At 51.9% G+C, this 25,378-nt stretch overlaps 2 protein-coding genes across 12 annotated transcripts; one reads left to right on the plus strand and one right to left on the minus strand.

The window, feature by feature from the left end:
- Positions 1-6,588: 6,588 nt before the first annotated feature.
- Positions 6,589-19,980, plus strand: ZNF672 (zinc finger protein 672). Of its 2 annotated transcripts, XR_012505740.1 has the most exons (5): positions 6,589-6,890; positions 10,633-10,791; positions 11,515-11,618; positions 12,902-13,094; positions 15,401-19,980. XR_012505740.1 is itself a non-coding variant. In XM_010953654.3 (4 exons), exon 4 carries the CDS (start codon positions 13,143-13,145, stop codon positions 14,541-14,543), a length of 1,401 nt encoding a protein of 466 aa, XP_010951956.2. In that variant the 5' UTR covers positions 6,589-6,890; positions 10,633-10,791; positions 11,515-11,618; positions 12,902-13,142; the 3' UTR covers positions 14,544-15,478. The 2 variants fall into 2 exon arrangements, 1 of the variants encoding a protein (XP_010951956.2); XM_010953654.3 differs by having other exon boundaries at positions 12,902-15,478.
- On the minus strand, positions 15,837-24,321 carry ZNF692 (zinc finger protein 692). Of its 10 annotated transcripts, none has more exons than XM_074361078.1 (12): positions 24,182-24,321; positions 23,305-23,499; positions 22,991-23,022; positions 22,389-22,652; positions 21,811-21,859; positions 21,603-21,728; positions 21,036-21,257; positions 20,871-20,948; positions 20,700-20,778; positions 19,224-19,338; positions 16,513-16,612; positions 15,837-16,331 (listed from the first exon to the last, which is right to left on the minus strand). In XM_074361078.1, exons 2-12 carry the CDS (start codon positions 23,478-23,480, stop codon positions 16,034-16,036), a joined length of 1,539 nt encoding a protein of 512 aa, XP_074217179.1. In that variant the 5' UTR covers positions 23,481-23,499; positions 24,182-24,321; the 3' UTR covers positions 15,837-16,033. The 10 variants fall into 10 exon arrangements, with proteins under 10 accessions (XP_074217179.1, XP_074217176.1, XP_074217177.1 ...); XM_074361075.1 differs by having other exon boundaries at positions 21,036-21,260; XM_074361076.1 differs by having other exon boundaries at positions 21,036-21,260; positions 24,089-24,222.
- Positions 24,322-25,378: the final 1,057 nt, after the last annotated feature.

A 25,378-nucleotide genomic window follows, 5' to 3' on the forward strand; every position in this document is an offset into this window, starting at 1 on the left:
CTTACTTGCTGATCTCATTTGATAATAAAACAGTTGTGTTTATCTCGTACCAGGCACTGTTCTGCATGGTTTATATCTATCCATTTGATCCTCATCACAACCAGCTGAGGTATATTGTACCTCCATTTTACAATCGAGGGGACACGAGGTTAAATAACTTATCTAAGGTCATACTCCTGGCGCTGCGGTCGTAGTGGTGCCAGTCTTTGAACTCAGACAGTCCTGGTCCTTAGGCACAATAATAGACTGCCTCAATTAAGCTTCATGAGGAAAAGTATTTAGGATTATTTAAAATCTTTTCAACAGCACATTATATGTTAATTTAAATATATCTGCTTAGAATTTAAATACCCTAATCTGTGAAAATAACCCAAAATTTCAAAATATTTTCTCAAGATGCTACAAGTTAGCATGTGACACTAGTAATATCTGTATTATTGCTCTTACTTAGCCTTTAAAGTAGCTTCAGTCATAAAAACTGATTTTATCCCTACCTTGTATTTTACTTGGAAACTCATTTTCCCTGAAAGTTCTGCTTCATAATCTCATTTTCTATATCTTAGTTTGTTTTTTGTTTGTTTTTTGATAAGATAAAAATCTTATTAAAAACTATGACAGTGCAAAGTTATATTAAAATGAAGAATTTAAATTTTTGTCATTGCCTTTTGAATACGTTATTTTATTTTTTTGTTATTTTACTTTATTTTATTGAGTTATAGTCAGTTTACAATGTTGTGTCAATTTCCAGTGTTCATTTTCTATATCTTATTTTGTGAACCACTGATTCCTAGATGTGAATTTTGAACATGACTTTGATCTAACATAACTTTTTAAAAAAAATGTTGTATTAGGACTAAGAAATGTCATCATTAAGGACTAGGACATCATTAAAGACTAAGAAAAAAAAGTTTGTATTTTAAAGAAAGTTGATGTTTAAAATCCTCTCAACAAATATTCTGTTTTTATGCTATACTGTACCAAGTTTATCCAGTTTACCTGTATCTAGTTTAGTATAGCTCTTCACAGTTGACATCTGTGAAGTTATTTGGGAAAACACTAGAATCTACCATGTTCTAGAGGCCAAGGTTTTTTTTTAACTGAAGTATAGTCTAGTTACAATGTTGTGTTAATTTCTGGTGTACAGCATAGTGATTCGTTTATACATATATATTCCTTTTGGGTTTTTTTTATTATAGGCCACTACAAGGTATTGCATATAGTTCCCTGTGCTGTACAGTAGGACCTTGTTGTTTATCTATTTTATACATAGTGGTGTGTATCTGCAAGTCCCAAACTCCCAATTTATCCCTCCTCACCCCCTCTCCTCCCGATAATGATAAGTTCATTTTCTATGTCTATGAGTCTGTCTCTGTTTTGTAAATAAGTTCATTTGTGTCCCTCCTTTTTTTTTAAGATTCCACATATAAGTGATATTATGGTATTTTTCTTTCTCTTTCTGGCTTACTTCACTTAGTATGACCATCTCCAGGTCCGTCCATGTTGCTGCAAATGGCATTATTTTATTCTTTTTTATGGTTGAGTAGTACTCCATCGCACGCACGCATGTATTTATACATGTATGTATACCACATCTTCTTTATCCAGTCATCTATTGATAGACATTTAGGTTGCTTCCATGTCTTGGCTATTGTAAATAGTGCTGCTATGAACATTTGGGTGCATGTGTCTTTTCAAATTAGAGTTTCCTCCAAATGTATGCCCAGGACTGGGATTGCTGGATCATATGGTAAGGCTGTTTCCAGTTTCTTTAAAAATCTCCATACTGTTTTCCATAATGGCTGTGCCAAACTACATTCCCACCAGCAGTGTAGGAGGGTTCCCTTTTCTGCACACCCTCTCTGGCATTTATAGTTTGTGAACTTTTTAATGATGGCCATTCTGATTGGTGTGAGGTGATACCTCATTGTAGTTTTGATTTGCATTTCTTTGATAATTAATGATATTGAGCATTTTTTCATGTGCCTATTGGCCGTTAGTATGTCTTCACTGGAGAAATGTTTATTTAGGTCTTCTGCCCATTTTGGGGTTGAGTTGTTTTGTTTTGTTTTGTTTTTTGTCATTGAGTTGTATGAGCTGTTTGTATATTCTGGAAATTAAGTCCTTGTCAGTTGCATTGTTTGCAGATATTTTCTCCCATCCATAGGTTGTCTTTTCCTTTTATTTATGGTTTCCTTTGCTGTGCAAAAGCTTATAAGTTTAATTAGGTCCCATTTGTTTATTTTTGCTTTTATTTCTGTTGCCTCAGCAGACTGCCCTAGGAGGACATTACTGTGATTTATATCAGAGAATGTTTTGCCTGTGTTTAAGAGGCCAATGTTTTTGTTGAATATGGGACTGCAATTGGAATGCTTGAATGAAAACATTGTATATAGTAAGAAAGGAACAAATGAAACAGTATCCTCTGTCTGTATATCCCTAGTAACCCAGCAAGCCTTCCAAATCTGATTTTAGACATTTTGAATACCACTTGGGCTCACATTTCCAGCAAGAGGTTTGAAATAGCGCTCTGAATCATTAGCTTTTTCAGTTGCCTCTCAACTGCCGTGTAAATCGCGTCCTATGTGCTTGCTTCATGTGCCCATAACCCAGGATTCTTTACTTTTACATCCCTCCATTCTGTCCTTATCCCTCTTTTTGAACCACAGACAGTGCCCTCCAGCCCACCTCAACAGACTGATGCTGCCATGATGTTATCTGACTCATTCCAGCATTGGGCACAGGCCACTACTTTCTCAGACGGTACCAGTGCCTGACCCCATCCTGACCCTCTTCCTCCCCCATGAAGCCTTTCCTGGTTGCCCATTCTGCAGCTGCCTCCTTTTGGAGATTGGTTTTCTAGGGTTCCACTCTCAGCCCCCTTCACATCCACCTGCAGCCTCTCTGGGAAATGCCATCCACTCTCACAGCTTTTTCACCTCTAACTGCCTAGTGTTTACAAACCCACATGCACCATGCCTCCTCCCCTGCCCACTGAGGGAAACCCAAACTCTTGATTGTGGCATAGATGCCTCTAACCACACTATAAGGGCACACGATGTCTTACTCATCTTTAAATTCACATTATCCAGCCAGGTGCAGACTCAGTGGGCCCTTGGTAAAGGCTTGTGGAAAGGAGACATTCCTCTAACTAACCAAATTTCTTTGAGTTTCCTTTCTACCCCCTCTTCTTCCTAGAACTCTTGCCCTGCCCTACTCAGGATTCTGACCCTTATCTACTCATACTGTGTAGTCGGTCTAGAGCAAGAGAATGTCCACTCCTTTCTTGTTCATTCAATCCATCTGCCTCAATCCAGTGCCTACACTGGCAGAAAGGTCCCAAGAGGTGGAAAATTATTATCACCATCATCCACAAACCCTGATACAAAAATCTTGCCTGCATGTTGAATCTATGACGTTTGCAGATGACCTACGTAAGAATTACCCTTTTCTTCCTGTTCTATATTTGTATCACTTTATACGTGGCCCATGGTGGGATGGCCAGGAGTCTGTGGAGGTCTGCCCTCCCACAGTGTGTTCTCAAAGAACTCAGTCTCTGTTTTGTGTCCAACCCTCAGCTCACTCCCTAGGCCGTAAGCAGGGATTCAGAAATGTACACTCAGTAAGACTGTGCCCTCAAGCTTACAATTTGGTAGGGGAGGTAAGATACGTACATGATTCTGAAGTATGTGGCAAAGGATGGTAAATACAGGGACAGTGTCTTATGTCCCTTTGTGGCCTGAAAGGACAACAGATTTTCAATAGATAGAGAATTTATGGATGAACAGTTTTTGCAGTTGGGAAGGAGATACGGCTTTAATTTTGAGGTGGGTTAACATTGGAATAGAGCCATGAAGGATAAGCAGTATTTTTACAGACAAGGAGAGGCAAAGGAGTGAGAGGAGTGTATTCCAGGCTTAGAGAAATGTAGAAGGTGGGTGGGTAGTCATCCAGTTTACTAGAGGGTTGGAGAGGACCGACTGCAAAGGTGGGTTGGAACAGGTGGAAGATGGCCTTCGTGTCACACCAGGAGAGTAAACTTCATTTTGTAGTTAATCCAAACCTTCAGCAGTTTTTTGAGTGGGAGTATGACACACACACACAGCTTATTTTAGGGAAACTGATGTCACAGTTCACAGCTGGATCCCCCAGTGCCCAGACTACTGCCTGGCACACAGTAGGCCCTCCATAAATGCCTTGAATATTTATGGGACCACACTGAGAGCTGTCATTTATTGATGTAGATTTGTAGGGAAGGACAACCATTTGGATCCAGTATTTTTAAGTTGACAAAAATGCCCGTAACTTCCTTAACTTTCTTTCTCTCACTACATTTGTGATTACTGTTCCAACTATCATTCTTCTCTGTGATGACTCCCATTAGAAACAAAAATCCACCTTCCTGTATGTCCTCTTCACTGTTTGAGTTCTTCCCTCCATAGCTACACAAAATAAAGTTGTCTGATCCAGCCATTGTTCACACGACAGTGTGTCAAGCCTTGTGAACAGTCATCATGTCAAACCTTGTGAACAGTCATCATGTACAGGTTTCTCTTTTCCAGGTGAAAAGTCCTCAGCCCGTTCAACTATACGATGTATTTATCACCATCCTCGTCACTCCTCTGGAATTGGCTAAGTGTGGCAATGTCCCTTAAACACATGACATCAATATTGAACAGTAAGTCCAGAAATGTCCTAATTAGTCCATTTCTCTGGCTCTAAAGTCTCTGGAATGATCCTCAACTAGTCATCTTCTACCTAAAACTACCTTAAAATGTCCGGTATTTTACTTCAGGCACATTTCCCGTTTCTGCATCTCCTACCTCCATCCCTTCCCAGTTCAGTCCCTCATCTGCCTAGGCCTGCATCCTGTGTCCCCCTTTTCCACTTCCTTGCCTGCTGCTTCCAGACCTGTCCTCTTACCCCATGCTGCCATGTGTGGGTCAGCAGACACTCACTGAGCCTTTGTGATGTTTATGAGGAAGGCAAAGCCTTCACTCAGCTGTGACAATATGCAGAGGGGTGCACTGTAGCACAGACTCACACCCAGGGCTGAGGATGGAGACGGGCATTCCAGCATAGGTTTATGGAGATGGCATTTGGCCAACATTTTAAGAATGGGTGGAATTAAACGCAGAGTAGAAGAGCATTCCAAATTCACCAGAAGCTAGGGGGAGAGGCGTGGAGCAGATTGTTCCTCATCCTTCCTCTTCCATTCTTCCTCTTCCCAAAAGGGCTAAACCTGCTGACACTTGGCTTTAGACTTCTAGCCTCCAGAACTGTGAGGAAATAAATTTCTGTTGCTTAAGCCACTTAGTTTGTGGTACTTTGTTATAGCAGCTCTAGGAAACTAATAGAAGCCCCAAACTAGGAACAACCCAGATGTCCATCAACTGTATTTATTCAGTAAAACAGATAAATCAAGTATGGTATATCACACAATAGAATACCTTATAGTAACAAAAATGAACTAGCCACAACCACACTCAACAACATGAATTTAAAAATGTTAAGCAAAAGACTCAAGACTTAATAGCACGATTCCATGTATATGAAGTCAAAACTATATAAATTAGTCAAAACTAATTTATGGTGTCAGGATTATGGTTACTCTCTGTATGGGAGCAGAGACAAGAAGTGGGCCAAAGGTCTTTTGGGGTTCTGGAAATATTCCAGTTCTTAATATGGGAACGGATTGCATAGGTCTTTTTCAGGTGATAAAAATATTTGATCTGTACACTTATGAATTGCATATGTTCCTGCATGTATGTATATTTCAATAAAAAGTAGAAAGAAAGAAAAAAGGGGGCAGATGAGTGTTCCCGGCTGAACCCGGGGGAAGACTTGAGGGATTTAACTGTATACTCATTTAGGGAACCACTGAGCAGAGCAAAGGGTTAAGAGTTCTGGATGGGTGACAGAATATGTGGTACTAAGTGACCTCGAGAGGAAGATAAGGGCTGGTAAAGAAGTGTACTGAGAGCCATCATCTGGCGTCTGATAGGCAGCCCTGAACAGGGGACGGTCACTTTCCAAATGCGTTTCTGGAAAACAACACTAACAGCACCTCTCGGTGGAAGACGACACTGCATAGAGAGCTCAGCCAGCAAGCACTTGGAGAGATAGCTGCCAAGTGGACCAGGAGTACCCCGAGCCAAGGCAGTGCAATTTAGAGGGATCCGTTAACCTGTGGGAGCCTCCTTGGCAGGGCAGTGGCGAGGATTAAGCCAACAGGTATTAAGTCTGGCCTCACTGTAAGAAGTCATTAATTTACTGCCGGGACTGTTCCGGTGCGTGGACCCGGAGGCCACTCCGCGCCGGACGCCCGCTACCCCTGCAGCAGCACCCGCAGGGTCACAATTTCGGCTGCCCAGAGGGGCGCGCGCGAGCCTCAGGAAGACCTGAGGCTGCACCCCTGACTCCGCCACCGGGCGGCGAGGCGGTGAGTATGGCTCAGTGCCTTTCCCTCTGATTGGGCGAGAAGAGGCCAGCGGGCGGAGACGAGAACAAAGGACGAGGCAGTGATTGGTTAAGCCTGGGGAGAAGGCAGGGCCTTGGCAAGAGAGTCCTAGGTTCCCCCCGTGAGCCCCGCCCCCTCACTGGGACTGCGGCCTGGGCCGGCGAGGCTAGCTGTTCCCGCGGAGCGTTCTTAAAGTCATCCAGTCTTCCAGCAACCGCTGACGCGACCCGCGTGCGGCCGACCACTGGCCAACCCGGGAGAGCAGGGCTAGAGCGTGATCCCCTTTCCCGAGGCGCCTCCCAGCTCTCCCCACTCGGCGGCCGCGCGCTCCGCCAGCTCCTTCTCTCCTTCCCCGCCCCAGCCCGGCAAATCCGGGGGTCGGCGAGCCGGCTGAGTGGAGACGCGCGGTGTCCGAGGAGCCAGGCGGCGACCGGTGAGGGGACCGAGGGGCTGGGAGGGAGGGTTGGCACGGGGCAGTGGTCCCCAAACTGTCGCCCGGCTTCTTCCCTTCGTCCCAGGCTGCTCGCGTCTGCAGCCATCGAGAACGCCGCCCCGGCAACGAGTGACGCGGAGGCGCCGCGGAGCGAGCGATTGGCCGGCGCATGCCCGCGGCCGCCGCGCGGCTTGCTCCTCCCAGGCCTTGCCCTCCGTCTGTCCTCAGCAGGCCGCCCTCGGTGACCTTCGTGGCCGGCGGCGCCACGACGCAGACATCGCTAGGCTGAGCCGGATTAAAAGGGCAGCGGCAGCCACCAGGCTCAGTCGATGCTAAACGCCCGCTACTCTCCACTTGCCCTTCGGGTGGGCTGGCGCCTGGGCCCGAGTTGCGGGGTGGGGAGTTTCTGACCGAGGCCCCGTTCTCCAGTACTAGGCACCAAGTATTTTGTTTATTTGGGGGGGGGGGGAGGTTAATTGGGTTTATTTATTATTGTTTTTTACTTTAATGAACCCAGGACCTCATGCATGCTAAGCACGCAGTCTACCACTGAACTATACCCTTCTCCCTACTAGGCACCAGGTCTTAAAATGAGTAACCAACGTCACTACTTACTCTCAAAGCTCCCGGGATGCGGAGTGGGTCCACAAAAGGCCCACGCTGCTCTGATCCTATGAAGGAGGCTTCTTTGGGGGGTCGGGGGAAGGACTTAAAAGCTCTTGCAGAACGCTTAGGATGCCTTGGAAGTAGGGGTAGGAGTCAACCCCTAATTCAGGGTCCCTCCTCAGAGGAACTGTCCTGAGCAGAGAAAATCCTAAAAACTCGGCAACCGCAGTTCTCAGACTTAACACCTTCCCTCTTTCCATATGAAGCATTATAGTAGTTTTCTTTGCTGAGTTTTCTCAGGCAGCAGTGTTAGCCATACAAAGCCCCCTGTCCAAGGTCATAGAGCTGGTAATTGAAGACCCAGAATTTGAAGGCTTGCCTCTCTGGTTCCCACTTAATAAACCAAGGTACAGTATTTGCAGTATATGCAGTGGATAGGGCTATGGAAGATCAGAGGACTAGAGAGACAGCCTTTCCTCCAGGAACATAATGTTTGAAAGAATTGTATTCCCAGATTAATACATCGTTTAAAAAAAAATAATAAAGTCCAGCTTCTTGCTAGGCCCAGGGAGGGTGCAAAACACCATATAACCCTTCCCTCATCCCAGTTTTGGGCTGCTCTGGCCCCTCTGGGCTGTAGTCCTGCCCGTGTGTCAAAGGGACCTAGAGCATAAACTATCCCACTATGTATGTTCTCCCCCTATCAATATGCATAACTTCTCCACACTTCTCAGATTTCACAGGAAAATCTTTGCAGAAGAAACCTGCAAAAAGATCCATTTGAATCGTGATCAGGCTTGGGCACTTAGGATGGGGGTGGGGGGAGCTGTCATTCCTATTTCCACCAACTCCTTAAACATGTCACACTGGATCTGAAGCTGGAAAGGGCAGCTTCTTCTAAAGTACTGGACCTTGTTTCTGTTCTGGGGAAGAGGGAAGTGAGGAGTGGCCACTTTGGTGCCCTAGATTTCATACCCCATCCTCACCTAGAAAAGAGGCTGAAACCTTTTCAGAGTGGATTGGGAATCACTGTTTCCTGTTACTTTCCCTGATTATTCAGAATAAAGGCAAGTAGGGGGCTGGAGGAGTGAGGGTGAGGAGGTAGTACGGGAGGAGAGCCTTGAATGAAGGGTGGGGGAAGGGCTTTCAGGAAGTCGAAGGGCCCCAAAAAGGGCCAGTTAAACTTTTCCATCCACCTGATTGCTCCCGCCACTTCCCCCCAGGAGAGTGAAAAGTGGATTATTTGCTTCTATCTGGATGTACATTTCAGCCGTCTTTAGGGGTGTCTTAGAGTCTAGAGACTGCAATGTCTTGAAGGCTGGGGCAACGGACTTTAGGGCTGGGGCAGCGGTAGGGGTTGAGGAGATACGGAGGATGTATAGAAAGGCCAGCAAAGAGTCTCCTCTCCAGAATGCAGCTACCACTCTCCGCAAGGGTGATCCACAGTGGAGCGCACAGAGTGAGCCCTGGTCCCCGGGGCTGCCTGGGGCTTCCTGCTGCGCTGCTGTCTGTCACTGGCTAGGGCCAGGAGTGGCTGGGGACTGTCGGGGAGAGCCAGAGATGGGCCACCCAGCCTGCCATCCCCCTCCTGTCCCTGGACCTGCTTAGCACCCTTGAGCTAGATGGCTCTGCCTACCCGCAGGGAACCTCAGGTCACATAGGGATAACCAGGAGTACCCACGTCATGTAGTGCCCAAGTCCCACCCAGGTCTTCTTTCAGACATTCACTTTCCTGAAGAGCAGCTGGGCCCTCTGGAGAGGGTGGCCAGGGCCTCATATCTTGGGAGATGAGAAAAGTGGCTGTGTACTCTGATTACTGCGGCTCTAAGGATCAGAGCGGTCAGTGACCTCTTCCTATGCAAACCTCTCCAGGGACTGTGAGGTGGCCAGCCTCCCTTTGTATATTATTCCAGAATTTGGAACAGCCATTTGGCAAACACTATCCAATAGAAATAAAACGTGAGCTACATTTGTACTCATCACTTTTCTTAAAAACAGGTGGAATAAATTTTAAAAATATATTTCACTTAAACCCAGTATATCCAAAATATTATCAATTCAACGAATAGCCAACATTAAACATTATTAATGAGCGATTTTGCACTTTTTTTTCCTACTAGGTCTTTGAAATCAGGAGTGTATTTGACCCTTACAGCACATCTCAGTTTGGACCAAACGCACTTCAAGTGTTCAGTTGCCACAGGTGGCTTGGGGCTACTGTAGTGGACAGCACAGCTGGGACAACTCTCAGCCCCACTCTTGCAGCCCAAATCAGTTTTATCCATCTCTGGTTTCAAGACGGAGGAATTGCAGGGGGGAGGGTATAGTTCAAGTGATAGAGTGCATGCTTAGCATGCATGAGGTCCTGGGTTCGATCCCTGGTACCTCCATTAAAGACATAAATAAACCTAATTACCTCCCCCCCACACACACAAAAAAAAAGATGGAGAAATTGTGAGATGATCACTTGCCTCTTCATCACACCCCAGAAATGCTGGCCTGGTAGAAAAGATAACCAGGGAAGAAAATCTTATGTTGGCTGAACAGCACAACTCAGAAGAAAAAGAACTGCACTGCTCTCACAGTAGATTGTTAGTAAATGCACTGAACCCTGACTTAAGTCCAGCACTCTTGTGAACAGTTAGATATGGCATGAGATGCCTGCAAGATCTATTAAGGAACAAAAATAAAGTGATATACGAAACTCGGAAGTTTATCTTCATTACGAATATTTTTGCCATTAGCTTATCTTCTTAGTACGTGTTTTTATTGGTTATATGTGTAGTATTTATAAATATCTGTCTTTATTAAATGCTTGGAAGGTACTAAACTACTATAGTATTGAACAATTAGGACCTTTTAACATTTCATACATAATGACCCCGTTCCCTCTTTCCAAGCCTTCCCTGTACTTATGGGGTTTGTTTTTTTTTTTTTGTGTTCTTTTTTATTGAAGTATAGTCAGTTTACAACGTGTGTCAATTTCTGGTGAACAGTGTAATGTTTGTCTCCTGGTACTTATTTTTTTCTCCAAAGAAATTTGATGGTATAACTTAAAAATTCAATCAGGAAAATCTTTAGGACAGTTCAGAAATTGTTCTTCGTTTGGCACAGTGATGTTTTATTTTTCTTTTAGATTTCCTGCCGGGCATAGACCCTTTCCTTCCAGGCAAGCTCCAGCATGGGGTGAGGTACAGAAGAGAGACCAGAAGGATACAGCCTGGCTGGCACTCAAGCAGCAAACCTGCACCCTAGACCGGGCTCTCTTACTCCACATCTGTAATGGGGGGAAGTGGTATGTTTGTTTATATGTCATTTGTGTATGCGTGTTTATGTTTGTGCATGTGTCTTACTTCCTTGGGCATGTGCCCTGGAAGGCAGTATCCTGGCAGAGGGTGTGTTTCCAGAAACATGGCCTGAGAGGAGCAATTGTCTCCAGAGACCCCCAGGTGAGGGGGAACACTCACCTAGGCATAAGCATTGGCCTCTTTGGCATTTGGGATCAACCACTGACTCTTGAAGGAAGGTTTTATTCATAGGAGGGCCAGCATTCCTTTGAATTTGACCAGCTAGAAATCAGCAGCCGAAGCAAGTGTCTTGGCTGAAAGTTCCGTCTGGAAGATCCGAGAGGCTCCCTCTAAAGTCTGCTCTCAGGTTGTAGAGAGGCTCCTGTCTCTGCTTGCAGAGTTTGTTTAAAGCTCATCCTCTTTGAATAAGATATCTGGGATTTAAAATACTCCAGATCCACCCACCACACGCACACCAAAAAAAGAAAGTGTGTGGGGTGGAGTCGGGTAAGGGGAGTGTCACAGATGAAACAAAATGCAAAATGCAGATAGACGCTGCAGGTGAGGGAGTGACTTGTGATACTATTCTTGGTACGTTTTTATATTTGCAAGTGTCCATTTAAAAAACTACCCTCTTCCAGGAAATACTTCCCTCTTCTTTCTCCTCCTGTGTCTGTCTCCTCTAATTAGTTTAAATTCACATTGTCCCTCTTACTTCACTGCTCCTGCAGGGCAGAGCACATCCTGCTCCAGAAGTACAGGAAGGAAGCATCCTGCATCCGCCACTCCCGTCCAGTGCAGAGGGGAGCAGAAGCTCCAGAGCCCACCCCTGCAGGTTTGTGGCTATAAAGGCTTTTTTTCAGTTGATCCCATTTGGATTCAAAAGATGAGGACCCCGTCTATGGGCTGTTTTAATGACAGCTCTGTATTTAGGATGAATTTCCAACTGCTAAGAAGAAAATCGTGACTATTTTGTTTGCTTCCTCTCTCTGATCTGTTGGGTGACATGGCCTATAACCGATAACGACTGCATCTCATCTCCAGTGTCCCACTGAACTGGGTTGGGGATAGATCCACGGGTCCCGAGGGCTGGAGTCAGTGGTGAGGCCGGCCAGGTGAGGAGGGCAGCCCTATTTGTGCTCTAAATAGAGGGCACAAAGGCTGACCCTGCTGCTAGGTAGCTACCTGGACCAACTTGTCAGATGGAGTCAGGGATGCCGTTTGAGATCAAGAGGACAGAGCAGATCCCATCCCCATAAAGGGGCTTCTTTGCTACTCCGGGTTCTCAGATCCCTGGAGGTGGGGCAATGAGGAATGTCTGCAGAATGTTTCCAAACAACCAGGATGCTCTGAGAATTGGAAAGGCTGTCCCTTCCTTCTCCTCAGCCTTCCCTAAAAATGTGAAAAGCACTTCCTGGATAACGCCATGAACTTTTGATAATATTCTTTGTGAGTTATTTATGCTTCCTTTTCATGCCTTTCCTGGGTCGTGAGATGCTTTCTCAAGGCTAGGCCAGGGGACTCGGATTGTGCACTGGTGTGATGTGACTGTAAGGTGTGCTGCCCAGAGCCAAGGAGTAGTACTTTTAGGGTTTCTCAGACACCTTCCCTTGCTCAGGCCCCCGCCCTTTCTGAACCTTTTGCCCAGGCTCCTGCTGCTGGATAAGTTTAGGCTTCATCTAAGGCCCTTCCTGTCTTTCCAGCCCAGGCCTGGCTGGGTTTGCACTGGTGACTCAGGAAAGCCAGGTCTCTAGAAGAAGGTGCTGGTGTGGTCTAGGTCCAGGGGACTTCTCATTGCCTATCCTTCCTTGGTCATTTCCTAGGGCATCTTGAGGCCAAGATCCCTGGTCTAAGACCATAAAATAGGCTAGGCCCTCCTCCTCATCTCCTTCCTCACAGTGTACTGGAGGCAAGCTCCCCTCTGAGTCCCTTCTGCCCTTCCTAGTGGCGCAAGGACCCCCTCCCCATGTATCTAGGACCCTCGAGGCTTTGCCTCCTCTTGGAGAATGGGAATTCAGGGGATGCCGTAGCTGAGGAAGTTACAAAAAACAGGGAGCCTGTACTTGCCCTTCCATTCCCCAGGGTGTAGCTGGGGTGACAGTGACCTTCTCCCTGCAGGGCTCACGGTACATGGCACATCTAGCTGCAGCTCACCTTCGAAAAAGCCACAGCACCTGCTCATGAGAGAAGGAGCCCTGGGATCCGCAGACCAGTTGTCCAGGCCTCTCCCTCTCCCCCCTGCTACAGGTCCCTTTCAAGGCCTTAAGAAAAGTGAAAGTAACTCACAGCTCCAGGACGTGGACCCTGGAGTGTGAGTGGGACACCGCACCGGGAGGGCGCCGGGGGCCTGGCCGTCGCCATGCTGGCCGCATCCCAGGCCGCAGTGGGCAGGCCTTACGCGTGCAGTGAGTGTGGCAAGAGCTTCCGCTACAGTTCCGTGCTGCTGCGGCACGAGCGCGCCCACGGTGGGGACAGCCGCTTCCTCTGCCTAGAATGCGGAGAGCGCTGCCTGCAGGCCAAGGACCTCCGGGCTCACCGACGCGCCCACGCGGGCCAGACGCTCTACATCTGCAGCGAGTGTGGCCAGAGCTTCCGCCACAGCGGCCACCTCGACCTGCACCAGAGCGCGCACCAGCGGCGCCGCGGCCGCCTCTGTCGCTGCCGCGCTTGCGGCCGCCGCTTCCCGCACCTCCCCGCTCTGCTGCTGCACCGGCGCCACTGGCACCCGCCCGAGCGGCCCTGTCGCTGCCCGCTGTGCCCTCGTGCCTTCCGCCAGAGCGCGCTGCGCTTCCACCAGGCGCGGGCGCACCCGTGGGGGACACCCGCCGCGCCCGCGGCCGCGCCCCACCGCTGCCCGCAGTGCCCACGGGCCTTCCGCAGTGGCGCGGGACTTCGGAGCCACGCGCGTGCGCACCTGGCCGAGCGCGCCGGTGACTCGCCGCGCCGGCAGTCGCGTGCTCCGGACGCGCACCAGTGTGGCGTGTGCGGCAAGAGCTTCGGCAAGAGCTCCACGCTGACGCGACACGTGCAGACCCACTCGGGCGAGAAGCCCTTCAAGTGCCCAGAGTGCGGCAAGGGCTTCCTGGAGAGCGCCACGCTGGTGCGCCACCAGCGCACGCACACGGGCGAGAAGCCCTACGCCTGCGGCGCCTGCGGCCGCCGCTTCAGCGAGAGCTCCACGCTGCTGCGCCATCAGCGCAGCCACCAGGGCGAGCGGCCCCACGCCTGCGGCACGTGCGGCAAGGGCTTCGGGCAGCGCTCCGACCTGGTGGTGCACCAGCGCATCCACACGGGCGAGAGGCCCTTCCCGTGCCCGGAGTGTGGCCGCTGCTTCAGCGACCGCTCCGACCTCACCAAGCACCGGCGCACGCACACCGGCGAGAAGCCCTACCGCTGCGAGGTGTGCGGCCGGCGCTTCACGTGCGTGTCCAACCTCAACGTGCACCGGCGCAACCACGCCGGTCACAAGCCGCACAAGTGCCCTGAGTGTGGCAAGGCCTTCAGCGTGGGCTCCAAGCTGACGCTGCACCGCAAGACGCACCTAGGCGAGCGGCCGGCCCAGTGTGCGGAGTGTGGCAAGTGCTTCAGCCACAGCCGCTCACTGTCACAGCACCAGCGGGCGCACACACGGGCTCGCGCTGCCGCCGCCGCCTCTGCCACCGCCACCCAGGCCATGGCAGGCACTGCCCTTATCTATGCTGGCCAAGCTGAACAGGAAAAGCCGGGACTCTTTGTGTCTCAGTTGAGAGAGACTTGCTGAGAGGGTTCTCAGGAGTGGGCTAGACAAGCACTTACATACTGAGACGGGGCGGGGGAACAACTTGCAGATGGGGGTCTGTGGAAAGGCAGTGTGGCCCGTTGCCTTTCTCCATCTCTGTTGCTGCGCCCCTACGCCTCCTTTCCTGGTCAGCTCTTTGCCTATTCTCAGCCCTTCTTCGCCAGCTCTGGGTGTAGGTGCCAGGAGAACCTCCCGGACCCCAAGTACTGGTGTGTCCTAGCGCTGTTTCTCTGCTCTCAGGCGTCTCCTGTTATCTACCAGGGTTCTGTCTTTTCTTGTCCCATCTCATTTTTCCAGCCCCGAGTGTCCGCTACCTCTCCTTTCCGGGTACTCCTGATGTCCTGCTGCTTCAGGTAATGGTCATCACAGACGTGGCCAGAATCACATCCCTCCCGCCCCGTGGCCTTCCTGCCTCTTCCTTCCAATTTTACTCTCAGTCTCTCTGCTGCTCTCTCCCTCAGCTTCTGAGACATAGGGACTTTGCAGGCAAAGAGATAGTGAGAGAGCTCACCTCACTAAACGGTTATCTCCCCACCAGAAGCACCCAGAAGGGTACTTCACACCACGTGAAGGTGGGCAGAAGCTCTCAGCATGGCCCATGGGCCAGACCTGATGGTGTACAAATCAAGGTGCCTCTCAGCACATTAGCCCTGGGACCCGGGCCAAGAACACAGGGGTCTACAAAGCCTGGCACTGCCACATGGAGTATGAATGTTTTAGCCCTATCAAGCTTGGAGCCATGGTGAAACTGAGCTCCACAGAGGTGACAGTGCAGGGTGGAAAATTCCCTGGAATTAGCCAGTGATTTTTTTTTTTTTTTTTTTTTTTTTTGCTTGCAGGTGGTGAAATAAAGAGTTGTCTGGGTTCCAGATGCCAAGGGCTTCCCTTTGTCAAACTTGAGGCCCAGCAATCTTGCATGTGTGGCTCCCTCATTTTTGCACTGGAAGGCAAGACCCTTCAGGGGCTTATACATTTGGTTACAGGAGAGTACCAGCGGGGCCCATCACACGCCTGTATCCCCACCCCAGCACATCCCCTGGAATGACCAAGCACTCTCCATACTATCGGCCTGCCTTGCTTGAGTGCAAGAGCAGGCGTGACACTCCACAGGAAAGGCACTGCAAAGTGCCAGTGCAAACTCAGAAAGAAGGCTGGGTCCTCGGGGTGAGGGCAGCTGGGGGCCTGCAATCAGGCACATTCTAGCCAAGCCTGCTTCCAAAGGAATCAAGATTCCTGCACCTGAGGTGCCAAAAACACTTGCTTTGCCCACACAAGTTCATGTAAAATACTGGGTTTATTGTGTCCTTTAGGAAGACTAAAGTTGCCTGGCTCCCCTAGAGCCCTATCTTGCCCCTACCCTGCACTCCCCATCACCCTAGTTCCCAGGGACCAGGCATCTGGCTTTTTTTTTTTTTTTTGCTGCTTTTCAGTCCCTGGGGCCTGGCTCCACAAATTCCAGGGAATGCCCTCTGCTAAGGGAGCAGCGTGGAAGCCTGAGGAGCCAGAGGGGGGCTGGACCCCTCCTCTGCCCCCAGGGATGCAGGGGCAGAGATGCTGGAACAGGACTCCAATGGACCAGATGATTCTTGTGGAGCCAGGAGCAAGGCTGGGTGGCTTTTGCTGCGGTGAGCTGCCACACTGTCCGGCTTCTCGAAGCGCTTGCCGCAGAACTCACAGGGGAAGCGCAAGGCGGCCACCGTCTCCGCATGCTTGCGCCGGTGCCAGTTCAGGGAGGCCTTCTGGCGGCAGGTGAACCCACAGATCTCACACCTGGGCCAGGGACAGCAGAGGGAAGGAAGGGGCCTCAGAGCATCTTGGCTTCCCTAGGGCTTCCTCCTGCTCCCAGCCTCCCAGGTGTCCTGCCAGCACCTCCCCATTCCCACCTATCCCCCCAACAAACCCCCCCCACCCCCACCCCGGCCCCTCCCCAGGCTCCCCTCCCCACACTCACTGCAGGGGTTTCTCTCCGGTGTGGATGCGCCGATGGATGACCAGGTTGCTGCTGGTGCGGAAAGACCGGGCGCAGAACTCGCAGATGTAGTCTCGGGTATCTGTGGGCAGATGGGGGAGACCCCAGCACCCATCCCCAGGCTGTGGGCCCTCCTTGGACCACCAAAGGAATACGGCCCCCGTTCAGCCTGCCTATCACACTTCTCCCAGCCCCCCAGCAGTGCCCTGTGAACTGTCAGCCGCCCTGCAGGTGTCAAGAGCCTACCCCTCTCCCTTTCCCCCGAGCCTGCCCCCCCCCCCCGCCAGCTCTAACAGCACCTGCCCATTGCCCATATAGAGCAGATCTCACAGGCCCCCTACACCTCCACGCCTCAGGGCCTGCAGCAGAGAGGCCATCCTGTAGACCCCTGACCCGCCACTACACTGTCCGCCCTGCCACCCAACCACACAGGCACACCGTCGGCCTCCATCCCCATCACTCTCCTGTGCAGCTCAGGCTCCAGGTCCTCTCCGCAGCCACCACCACTGCTGTCAGTTTGTTTTCTACGTGTCGGGCGCTCCACTCCCCTTCTCCCTGACCTTCACTGACCTGGTCTCCCCATCCCTTCTCAGCCACCACTCCCAGGTCAAGCCCCATTACTGCACCACCTTGAAATCACAATTTCAAGCATCCCAGTTCCAGCCAGGGCCTCCTACCTTTTCCTGTTACAGCCTGTCCCATGCTTCCGGGCTGCCAGTCCAGCGGCCCGCTGCCTTCCCACCATCCTCCTATTCCCCTCCTCACCCAGCTTGTATCTTTGTAGCCTTCCTTGACTCACACTAAGACCCAAACCAGGATAAATACAACCCCTGGCCAGCTCCAGGCCGGCACGTGTGTGCTGGTGGGCATGGAGTGGGATGGCGAGGTGGGGTGGGGATTGGGGGCCAGAAACACAAACTACAAATCGCCCCCACCCCCCCCACCATCCTCCCCAGCTCTACTTTAAATCACAACCACAAGTCTCACGCCCCCCCCATCCCACCCCCTGGAATGCCTCTGCATTTCCCTGGTCCGTTCCCCACTTTCTAGAGTCCACAAGGGCATTTGCCACAGGACTTCCTCTCTCCACCAGCCTCGCTCAGCAGTGACCTCGTTTTATAAGCCACCAAGAAGAGAGAACCCAGGAGAGGATGCCCACGCCCTCTTCCCACCTAATCCACCAGCCAGCCTGCTTCTGTGCCTGTGTGCGCATGGTCCCTGCTCCCCTGCGGCTGCCCTCCCGCTGTGCCCAGACACACCCCGCCTCACCGACCTGAGGTTGCCCGCCCCTCTGGCAGCAGGAAGCCTTTCCTCCCTGTGGGCTCATTCCCATCTCTGTGCCCCAAGCCCACAGCCCTCCAGCTTGGACCCATTTCTCTGCTTGTCTTCATAGCAAAGCTCCAAAGAGTGGTCCATGCCTGCTGTCTTCACTTCTTTAGCTCCTCTCTGCTTTGACCCCTCTCTGTTCTGCCTGTCACCTCCCTTGGCACATACCATTTGGTCATCTGGTCAAGGATGGCTTCCCCCCAGCCTTTCTGGGGGCCTGTCCACATCCTCCTCTTATGCAGCTCTGAGGCACTGGCGCAGCTCAGCCCTCCCTCCTCCTGGAGCACTTTCTCCACTTGGCTCCTTCGTCTGCCTCACTGGCTCCTCTGCGGCTGCCCTTCCCACCTGCCCCACTCAGACATCTTCTCTGCCCACGTTCACTCCCTCCCTGTAGGTACCATCCGCCCACGGCTCCAAATACCACCCATGTGCTCATGATGAACATATCTTCTTCTTTCGCCCAACATCTCCTCTGAACTCCAGATTCACATTTTCTGGGATACCTAATTAGCATGTTTCCAAAAAACGTCCCTTCCTTGAAACCTGCTTCTCCCACATTTTCAGGAAATCCCATCACCAGTCCTCCAAGTCACCCCCGACTCCCCGCTGCCAGTCCTACCTGTGGGCAATCTGTCCTTCCTACAGCAGTCCTGGTTCCCTCTTCACTCTCCTGTCAGCCTCCAGCCACTTCCCACCAACTTGGCTCCATGCGTCCAGGTTGGCATCGTTACGCACTGCACATTTCCTGTAATGTCCCCTATCCTCCACATGACAGCCACAATGCTCTTTTTTAAATTCAGTGTCCTTCTGCTGTTCAAGACCCTGAGATGGTACCAAATTCATCTGGCCAGGAGCCAAGCCATCCTGATGGTGGTCTTAGAGGCCCCCACTACCTATCTGACCTCTCTCGCTTCCTTTCTAACCTCCTGGCCTCCTCACCACTCCTGGAACATGACACACAGATAGATACCAGTTTAGGGGCCCTCACACGCTGCCAGTGAATGTGGTGAAGCCTCCATTCCTCCCTCCCTTCACTTAGGTCTTTGCTCAAAGCACCTTCCGTTTCTCCAAAACCAGCTCCTCCCTCTTGCTCTCCTTCCTTCCCCTGCTTTCACATCTCTTCGGAGCACGGTATCACTAGAGTGGACACCTTATAAAATGAGGGCTTTATTCACTGCTGTATCCCAGCATCTAGAACAGTTTAAAGCAGGCGGGTGCTCAACACAGAGAATGCAAGATGGGTGTTTAGTTCAGCGAGAGTTACCCCACAGAGAGTTGTGGCAAGACCTGGAGATAGGAGGTGATGGGCCCCACTGGGGGGTGAAGGGACGCACAGAGGGAGGTGAGGAGGCATTTCCACCACTCACCACTGTGCAGCTTCACATGCTCCTTTAGGTGTTTCTTAAAGTTGAAGGACTTCCCGCAGGCTGGCTCTGGGCAGGAGAAGGACTTTTGGTGGATGTGCTGGTACTTCTTGTGGTGCTAGGGAAGGAAGCAAGGGAGACCACCAGAGCTGACCCAGCAGGCGGGGCTCCTCTGTCCTCTCCCCAGGCAGTTCTCCTTGGTCACCACCAGCTCACATCATCCCGGCCAGGTCTCACCTACACGTGAGCACCCCGATCCCATCCCTTCCTGACCCCAAACTCTGCCCTCACTCTATCCTGCCCTCAACTTCCATTATCTCATCACCTTGTCACAACGGCACCTTGCAAAGCCCAGTTTCCTGAACAATGGGCCATTCTGGTGATACTCTTGGTCCCCTAACCATGGACTTGTCATCTGCCAGGGATGGGAACACATTTTGGGTAGACCTGATTACCCTCTTTGATATCAGTATTAACATACAACCATATCATTCAGATTGGTTTTTTATTAATACTTCACCACGGGATTATAACATTTTGACCTAAGTCTGTTTTGGAAACACACACATACACACACACTCTTTCTCTCAACCTGGAACAATTTTAAGGGTATGTGTTCTTCAGCCTTAACTCCTGGTATTTCTGGGAAATATTTCTCTCTTTATCTGGCCTAATTTCGCATCCTGGCTCACTCAGTTGCATGGGTTTTCCCCTTCTCCATAGTCTGACTTTCCCATAATTAAACTGTCTCCTTTGTTAACAGACTCCAGTATGTCTGACCAGCCCTGCTGAATGTTCTTCTCAGCCCAGAGCTTCACCACCACTAGGGGACCTTCCCCCTCTTCCAAATCCCATCCACCCAGGCCTCACCAGCCCTCTGGTCTGGGTCCTCTCCCAGCCTCAGGATCTGCCCTGTGAGGGCTCTGGCTGAGACTCTTCCTTCTCTGTGCCTCAAACCCCTCCTGCAGTGAGGCTGGGGACAGCACTGTCTCTCAGTCCTCCTGGAGTGAGGACCACCCACTTGAGCCAGCAGGGCAAGGCAGCCCGATGGACTGAGGCACCCCGGCACCATCACACACTAGCCGGGGAGCCTTGGGCAACACTTAACCTTTCTGTGTTCCTCGGTTTCCTCATCTGCAAAGCACAAATCGTATCAGCACCTACTCTGTAGGAATGTTGAGAAGATCAAAAGACTTGACACACATATCACATCTCCTTAGGACAGTCACTAGCACCAGGAATGCCACCATCATCTCCATGTGGCCCTCAGAGGGCCCGTGCAGCAGGTGGCAGAGGGTGGTAGCTGTGTGCCTGAGGCTTGGTTTGCTGCCTTAGCTCCCAGTCGCTGGTTTAGTGATTATTAACTGTAGCCAAGCTCTTTTCCTGGCTCTGAATCCCCCTGCTAACACCCCTCCTTCAGCCCTCCTCCTCCACCCGTGAGGCTACACAGAACCCAATGCGCGCCCCTCACACCCTCACATTCAAATACTGCCGGTTGGAGAAGATCCTTCCACAGCCAGGGAAGTCACAGGGCAGCAGCTCTCTTTTGGCAGCTTTCCTGGGGGAATAGGAAGCATGAGGACTCTGACGGGCTCTCCTCCATGTCCCTCCTCTCCGCCCCCTCCCCAGAGCCCCTTCCCTCAGTCCTACCTAATTCTCTTGGGGCCAATCTGAGCAGTGTCCTCATCCCATGCCGAGGCCAGAGCAGACTGAGCCTGACTCCCAGGGCTACGGGCAGCAAAGAGGGAGCGGAGGGCCTCGAGGGAGGGCCATGTCCCAGGATGCCCCTGCCCTCTGTCTCAGCCATCAGGTTACCTGGCCAGGGGCTCAGTCTGCTGGGCTGCTTGAGGCGTCCCACTGAGCTCCGGCTGCGTGCTGGCTTCCACAGGCAGAGGAGCTCCAGGACCCAAAGAGGGTGCTGATGAGGATGGCGCAGCAGCAAGAGGAGCTGGGACGGTTGCAGGGGCCGGGAGTGTCTCCCCCTCCTTAAGTGCATGGGTGACAGGGGAAGGGGGTGGTCTGGGGGCATCGGGCTCACTGCTGAAAGGAGAATGAAGAGGAGGGGGGTATTATCTCCCTGGATCCTCAGCCAGCCCCAGCCCACTCCCAACCCCTAAATTGCAAAGATCCCAACTCAGACCAACCCTACCCCTACCCCAGGATCCCTATTCATACCTGCTTTCAGCCTTGATTCTCTCCCAGAGCCTAACTTCACCTCTTTCCACCCAATTCAAAGCCTCTAGTTCTTTTTGCCTTCCCTAAAGCCTACCCTGTCTCCCCCAACAAGGCCTTCCCTCAAATCTGCAAAGTTCTACGTTCCCCAACCAGCCACTCCCTCCCTCCTCCCACTCTGCTCAGCATCCTCCCTGGGCCCCAACTTGCTCATCTGGGGAGGAGCTGTAGGTCCACGGGCTGGCATCACTGAGCATCTCCTCTTCATCCTCATCTTCCTCTTCTCCGTCTCCTTCTCCTAGGGAGGGGAAGGTCTCCGGTGGGGGTCCCACCCCTCTGCAGGTCCAAGGAAGGCAAGCCTGAGGTCCTGCTCCCTCACTCCTGTTGTCCACCCAGGTCTACCCAACCTCAGACTCACCTGGGCAACCTGGCCTCCGGAGTCCTCTCATCACACTCAGATTCCAAACCTGTTGGCACAAATAGGGTCAAAGAGCAAGGAATTTGGGACTTGGGGGGGGGGTGAGAACAAGTGCAGTTCTAAGGTCTGAAGTGTCGGGGGGGGGGACCTCTGAGGAAGAAGGGACAGAGGCCACTGGAGTGGGAGGGGCTATTTTAGAGATGGTACATTCACATGATTCCCCCTCAAAAACAACATATAAAAAGGTACACCGTGGAAAAGTCTCCTTTCCGATACTATACCCCAGCCACCTCGTTCTTCCTGCAGGTAACCTGGTTTCCCTTCCTGAGATATTTTATACATTCATAAGTACATACAAATATATATTCTTTCTCTCCTTATTTTTCTACTAATGGTAAAATACCATACATCCTATTCCATATTTTGCTTTTCATACCTAAAAAAAATTTGAGGACATATTTCCTTGTCAGCATAGCGTTTTTCCATTGAGAAAGGATTGTTTTTAAAGAATGGGGTGCTGAGCTACAGAGATGGGAACCCTTTTCTTTCCTCCATAACTCATCTTTCCCCCAGCCTACCTGCAGGGTCCTGCCCATTCCCGGCCTCTGGGCACCAGCTTCTCTGACCAACACTTGTTAGGGGGACCGGACTGGACTCCTCTGGAGGTGTGGGGCCTGAAGAGGGGCCCCAGGAGAAGGTGTGGCCTGCTGAGCACTCCCACACAAGCCCCCCATCTTGGCCCCCAGGTCCCCGCAGCCCAGGCACCAGGCTGCACTCTCGGCTGTGAGCATGAGACAGGAGCACCAGATACTGCAGACCCTTCGGGGGCACGGGCTCAGGACCTGGAGCAGGGGAGGCAACAGTCAGGGTGAGCTAGGAAGCCCCCACTCTCATCCTGGAGAGCTCACACCCAGACAGCCCTGTACCCCAACCCCCTGGGCAACCCTGGTCCCTAATCCAGTTTACCATTCTTCAGAGCCCAGACCCCAAGACTTTGAGATAGTGCTCCCTTCTCCACAGGCTGCCCCCATCAAACTACCTTGGACTCCCCAATTCCCTCATCTCTTCCCAAACTCACTCAAAGTTCTCTCTAATCTAATTTCTGGGTCACAACACTCCCGGTTACCCCCTCTTCCCTCTCTGGCTCCTGACCCCCTACCCTTAGTCATTCCCTACCCACCTGCACAGAGCTTGCAGCCTGACGAAGTGTACCTGCCAAGGGGATAAAAGGTAGGTCAGTTGGAGGCCCATGTAGCCAACTGCCTTCAGCTCTGGGCACTCACACACTTAAAGGGTCCCCTATCCTCTGGGGACCAAGTGGAGCGGGACGGGACCCTGGGAGGACACAAATCACACTGGCCTTATTGCTGAAGTGATAAATCGGTTGGTGATAAGGAACAGCGGGCCACCACTGGGAACTGGGGGGAGACAGGTAGGGTTCTAGGTGATGCAGCCTGGATGCCCTCCCCCAGAGCCCTTGACCCAGCCCCTAACCGGTCCAGCAGGAACTTGGCCAGCTGCGAGTGCAGGGAGAAGCCCAGCTGCTCCTTGAGGAGGCACCACTGCTCCATGTGGCCGCCCAGGCGGATGCGGCACTTGCTGCGACGGGCATCCAGCTGCCGCCGCTTCTCCCGCCGCCTGCGGGACGCGTCCGCAGGCGACGCAGCCATGAGCGCCAGGGCCTGCAGACTGGAGGAGACATGCGTGTGGGCCGACCTCATCTGGGGCCAGAGTCCCCGGCTCCATCATCCGCCAGGGCCTCAGTTTCCTCATCAATGAGTCGGGACAGAACTAAATAAACCATTGCAATAGGATTCGCTACCACTGGGCCAAAACAACCTTTGCTTGTATTACAGGGCGTGTGAACCAGCGCTATGGGGTGGGTATCGAGGGGATGGGAGTTACGGGGTCAGCATAAAAGTCAGAATGACCCGATCCCAGGCCCACTGAAGTGTAGACCTGGAGCTATGGGTAAGGAAATTTCAACTGGGGAGGGGCTGGGGGGAGGGGGTAAGGTAACAGTTCCATCTTGAAAAGGGCGCAGGCCTTTACTGGTTGATGAGGGAAGGACCAGGTCGTGTGCATTGCGAGAGCTCCTTAGAGTCGGGATGATGTGGGTGGAGCCCGGGGAGGGCGGGGCGGGGGTCGGGAGGGTGCCCCCCACCCCGTCTCCGGCGGCCCCACTGATCGCTCACAGTTCGTGGGACGGGCCAATTCTAAAGACAGCTCGCAGGCCGCCCGGAGCTCCCGCCGCGGCCCACCCCCACCCCGGCCTTACCTGTGCGCCCCCACCCGCCCTCATCCCGACTGCGCCTGCGCCTCCCCCGCCTCGCGCGCAGGCCCGGAGAGCGGCGGGAGGACAGGGGCCCACCTCGCGCGCGCGGCCGCCGTTTCTCTTTTAAGAGGAACCCGTCCCCCTTCGCGTCGGTGGCTCCAGCCCGGAACTGGGGCCAGGGCTTGCGGGGGAGGGGAGGGTCGGAGGCAGGCGGCGGGCGCATGCGCACTGGCCGCCCAGCGCAACGCCTGCTGGGAGCCGTGGTTCCCGCAAGAAGCCCACGCTGGTCGCCGAGCCTTTGGGGGTTTGTGGGCGGGTCGCTTCCTTGACGAGCACCGATCATTGGTGACCAAAAGTTTAGGAAAATGGAATAATTAGGGCCAAGCTCTCCTCCCATTCGCCAACCCCTGCCCGTCCAGCCTGCCCAGGGACATGGTCTCTGCAATTGTTCCTACTTTGTACTTCAACTTCAGGCCCCCCTCCCAATTGCCACCGACAAGCTAACACGTGCGGGAAAATCGGCTACCTTAAAAACCAATTAGAGCCTTCCCTGGACCCCCAAGGCAACCACCACCTATAGCCTATTCCCTCTGCTCCCGTCAGAAGTCGTCCGAAAATTTGCCTAGATTTGCTGTGGACTCTTCCGCACCTTCCATTCTCTCTTCAGTTGACTCCGATGAAGCTTTTCTCTCCACCGAGCCACTGGAATGGTGCTTCTCAAGGCCACTTGGGGCAGCCACTTTGCTAAAGGCAGTGGTCAGTTCTCTGTCTGCCTCTCTACCCTTAGAGGAACATCTGACAATGTTAGATATTTCCCTCCATGCACCTCACCCCCCATCCCCCACGCCAGACTAGCTTCTGTGACTTCACACACTTCTCGTTTTCCCCCCTCCTCATTGGCTTCTCTTTTCCTTTTTTGGATCCTCATCCACTGTCCCAGCAAAATATAGACTGAGTGTCCTCTGGCTTGGGTTTGGTCCCAGAACCAAGTCTTCTCGTTTCTTTCATCTTGTTTGATCTATTTGGCCCCATGGCTTCAAATGCAGTGATGACTCCCATATTTATATTTCCAGCCTAACTTTTAAGCTCCAGACTCATACATCTAACTGCCCGCTCTACATTGATAACTGAGTTACAAACTTAGAGAACAGTGCCTGGCACATAGCAGTGACAAAAGCTAGTGGATACTATTTTCTCAAACATGACTGTGGCCAACACATAACATTTAACAATCCTTGCCCCCTCTCCTATCTCAGTAAATTTTGCCATCATCCATCCACTTTTCAGGATAAA

This window comes from Camelus bactrianus, chromosome 3 (genome assembly GCF_048773025.1).
Source record: "Camelus bactrianus isolate YW-2024 breed Bactrian camel chromosome 3, ASM4877302v1, whole genome shotgun sequence".
Classification (NCBI taxonomy): Eukaryota; Metazoa; Chordata; class Mammalia; order Artiodactyla; family Camelidae; genus Camelus; species Camelus bactrianus.

Bases quoted from the DNA above. Each gene is read 5' to 3' on its own strand.
- ZNF672 (XM_010953654.3), top strand. From the start codon at position 13,143: ATGCTGGCCGCATCCCAGGCCGCAGTGGGCAGGCCTTACGCGTGCAGT.
- ZNF692 (XM_074361075.1), bottom strand. From the start codon at position 23,480: ATGGCTGCGTCGCCTGCGGACGCGTCCCGCAGGCGGCGGGAGAAGCGG. The intron at 22,653-22,990 runs GTGGGTAGGGAA...CCCCTGCTCCAG, and splicing joins AGGCTGCAAGCTCTGTGCAG to GTCCTGAGCCCGTGCCCCCG. The intron at 21,261-21,602 runs GCAAGTTGGGGC...TTCTCCTTTCAG, and splicing joins TACAGCTCCTCCCCAGATGA to CAGTGAGCCCGATGCCCCCA.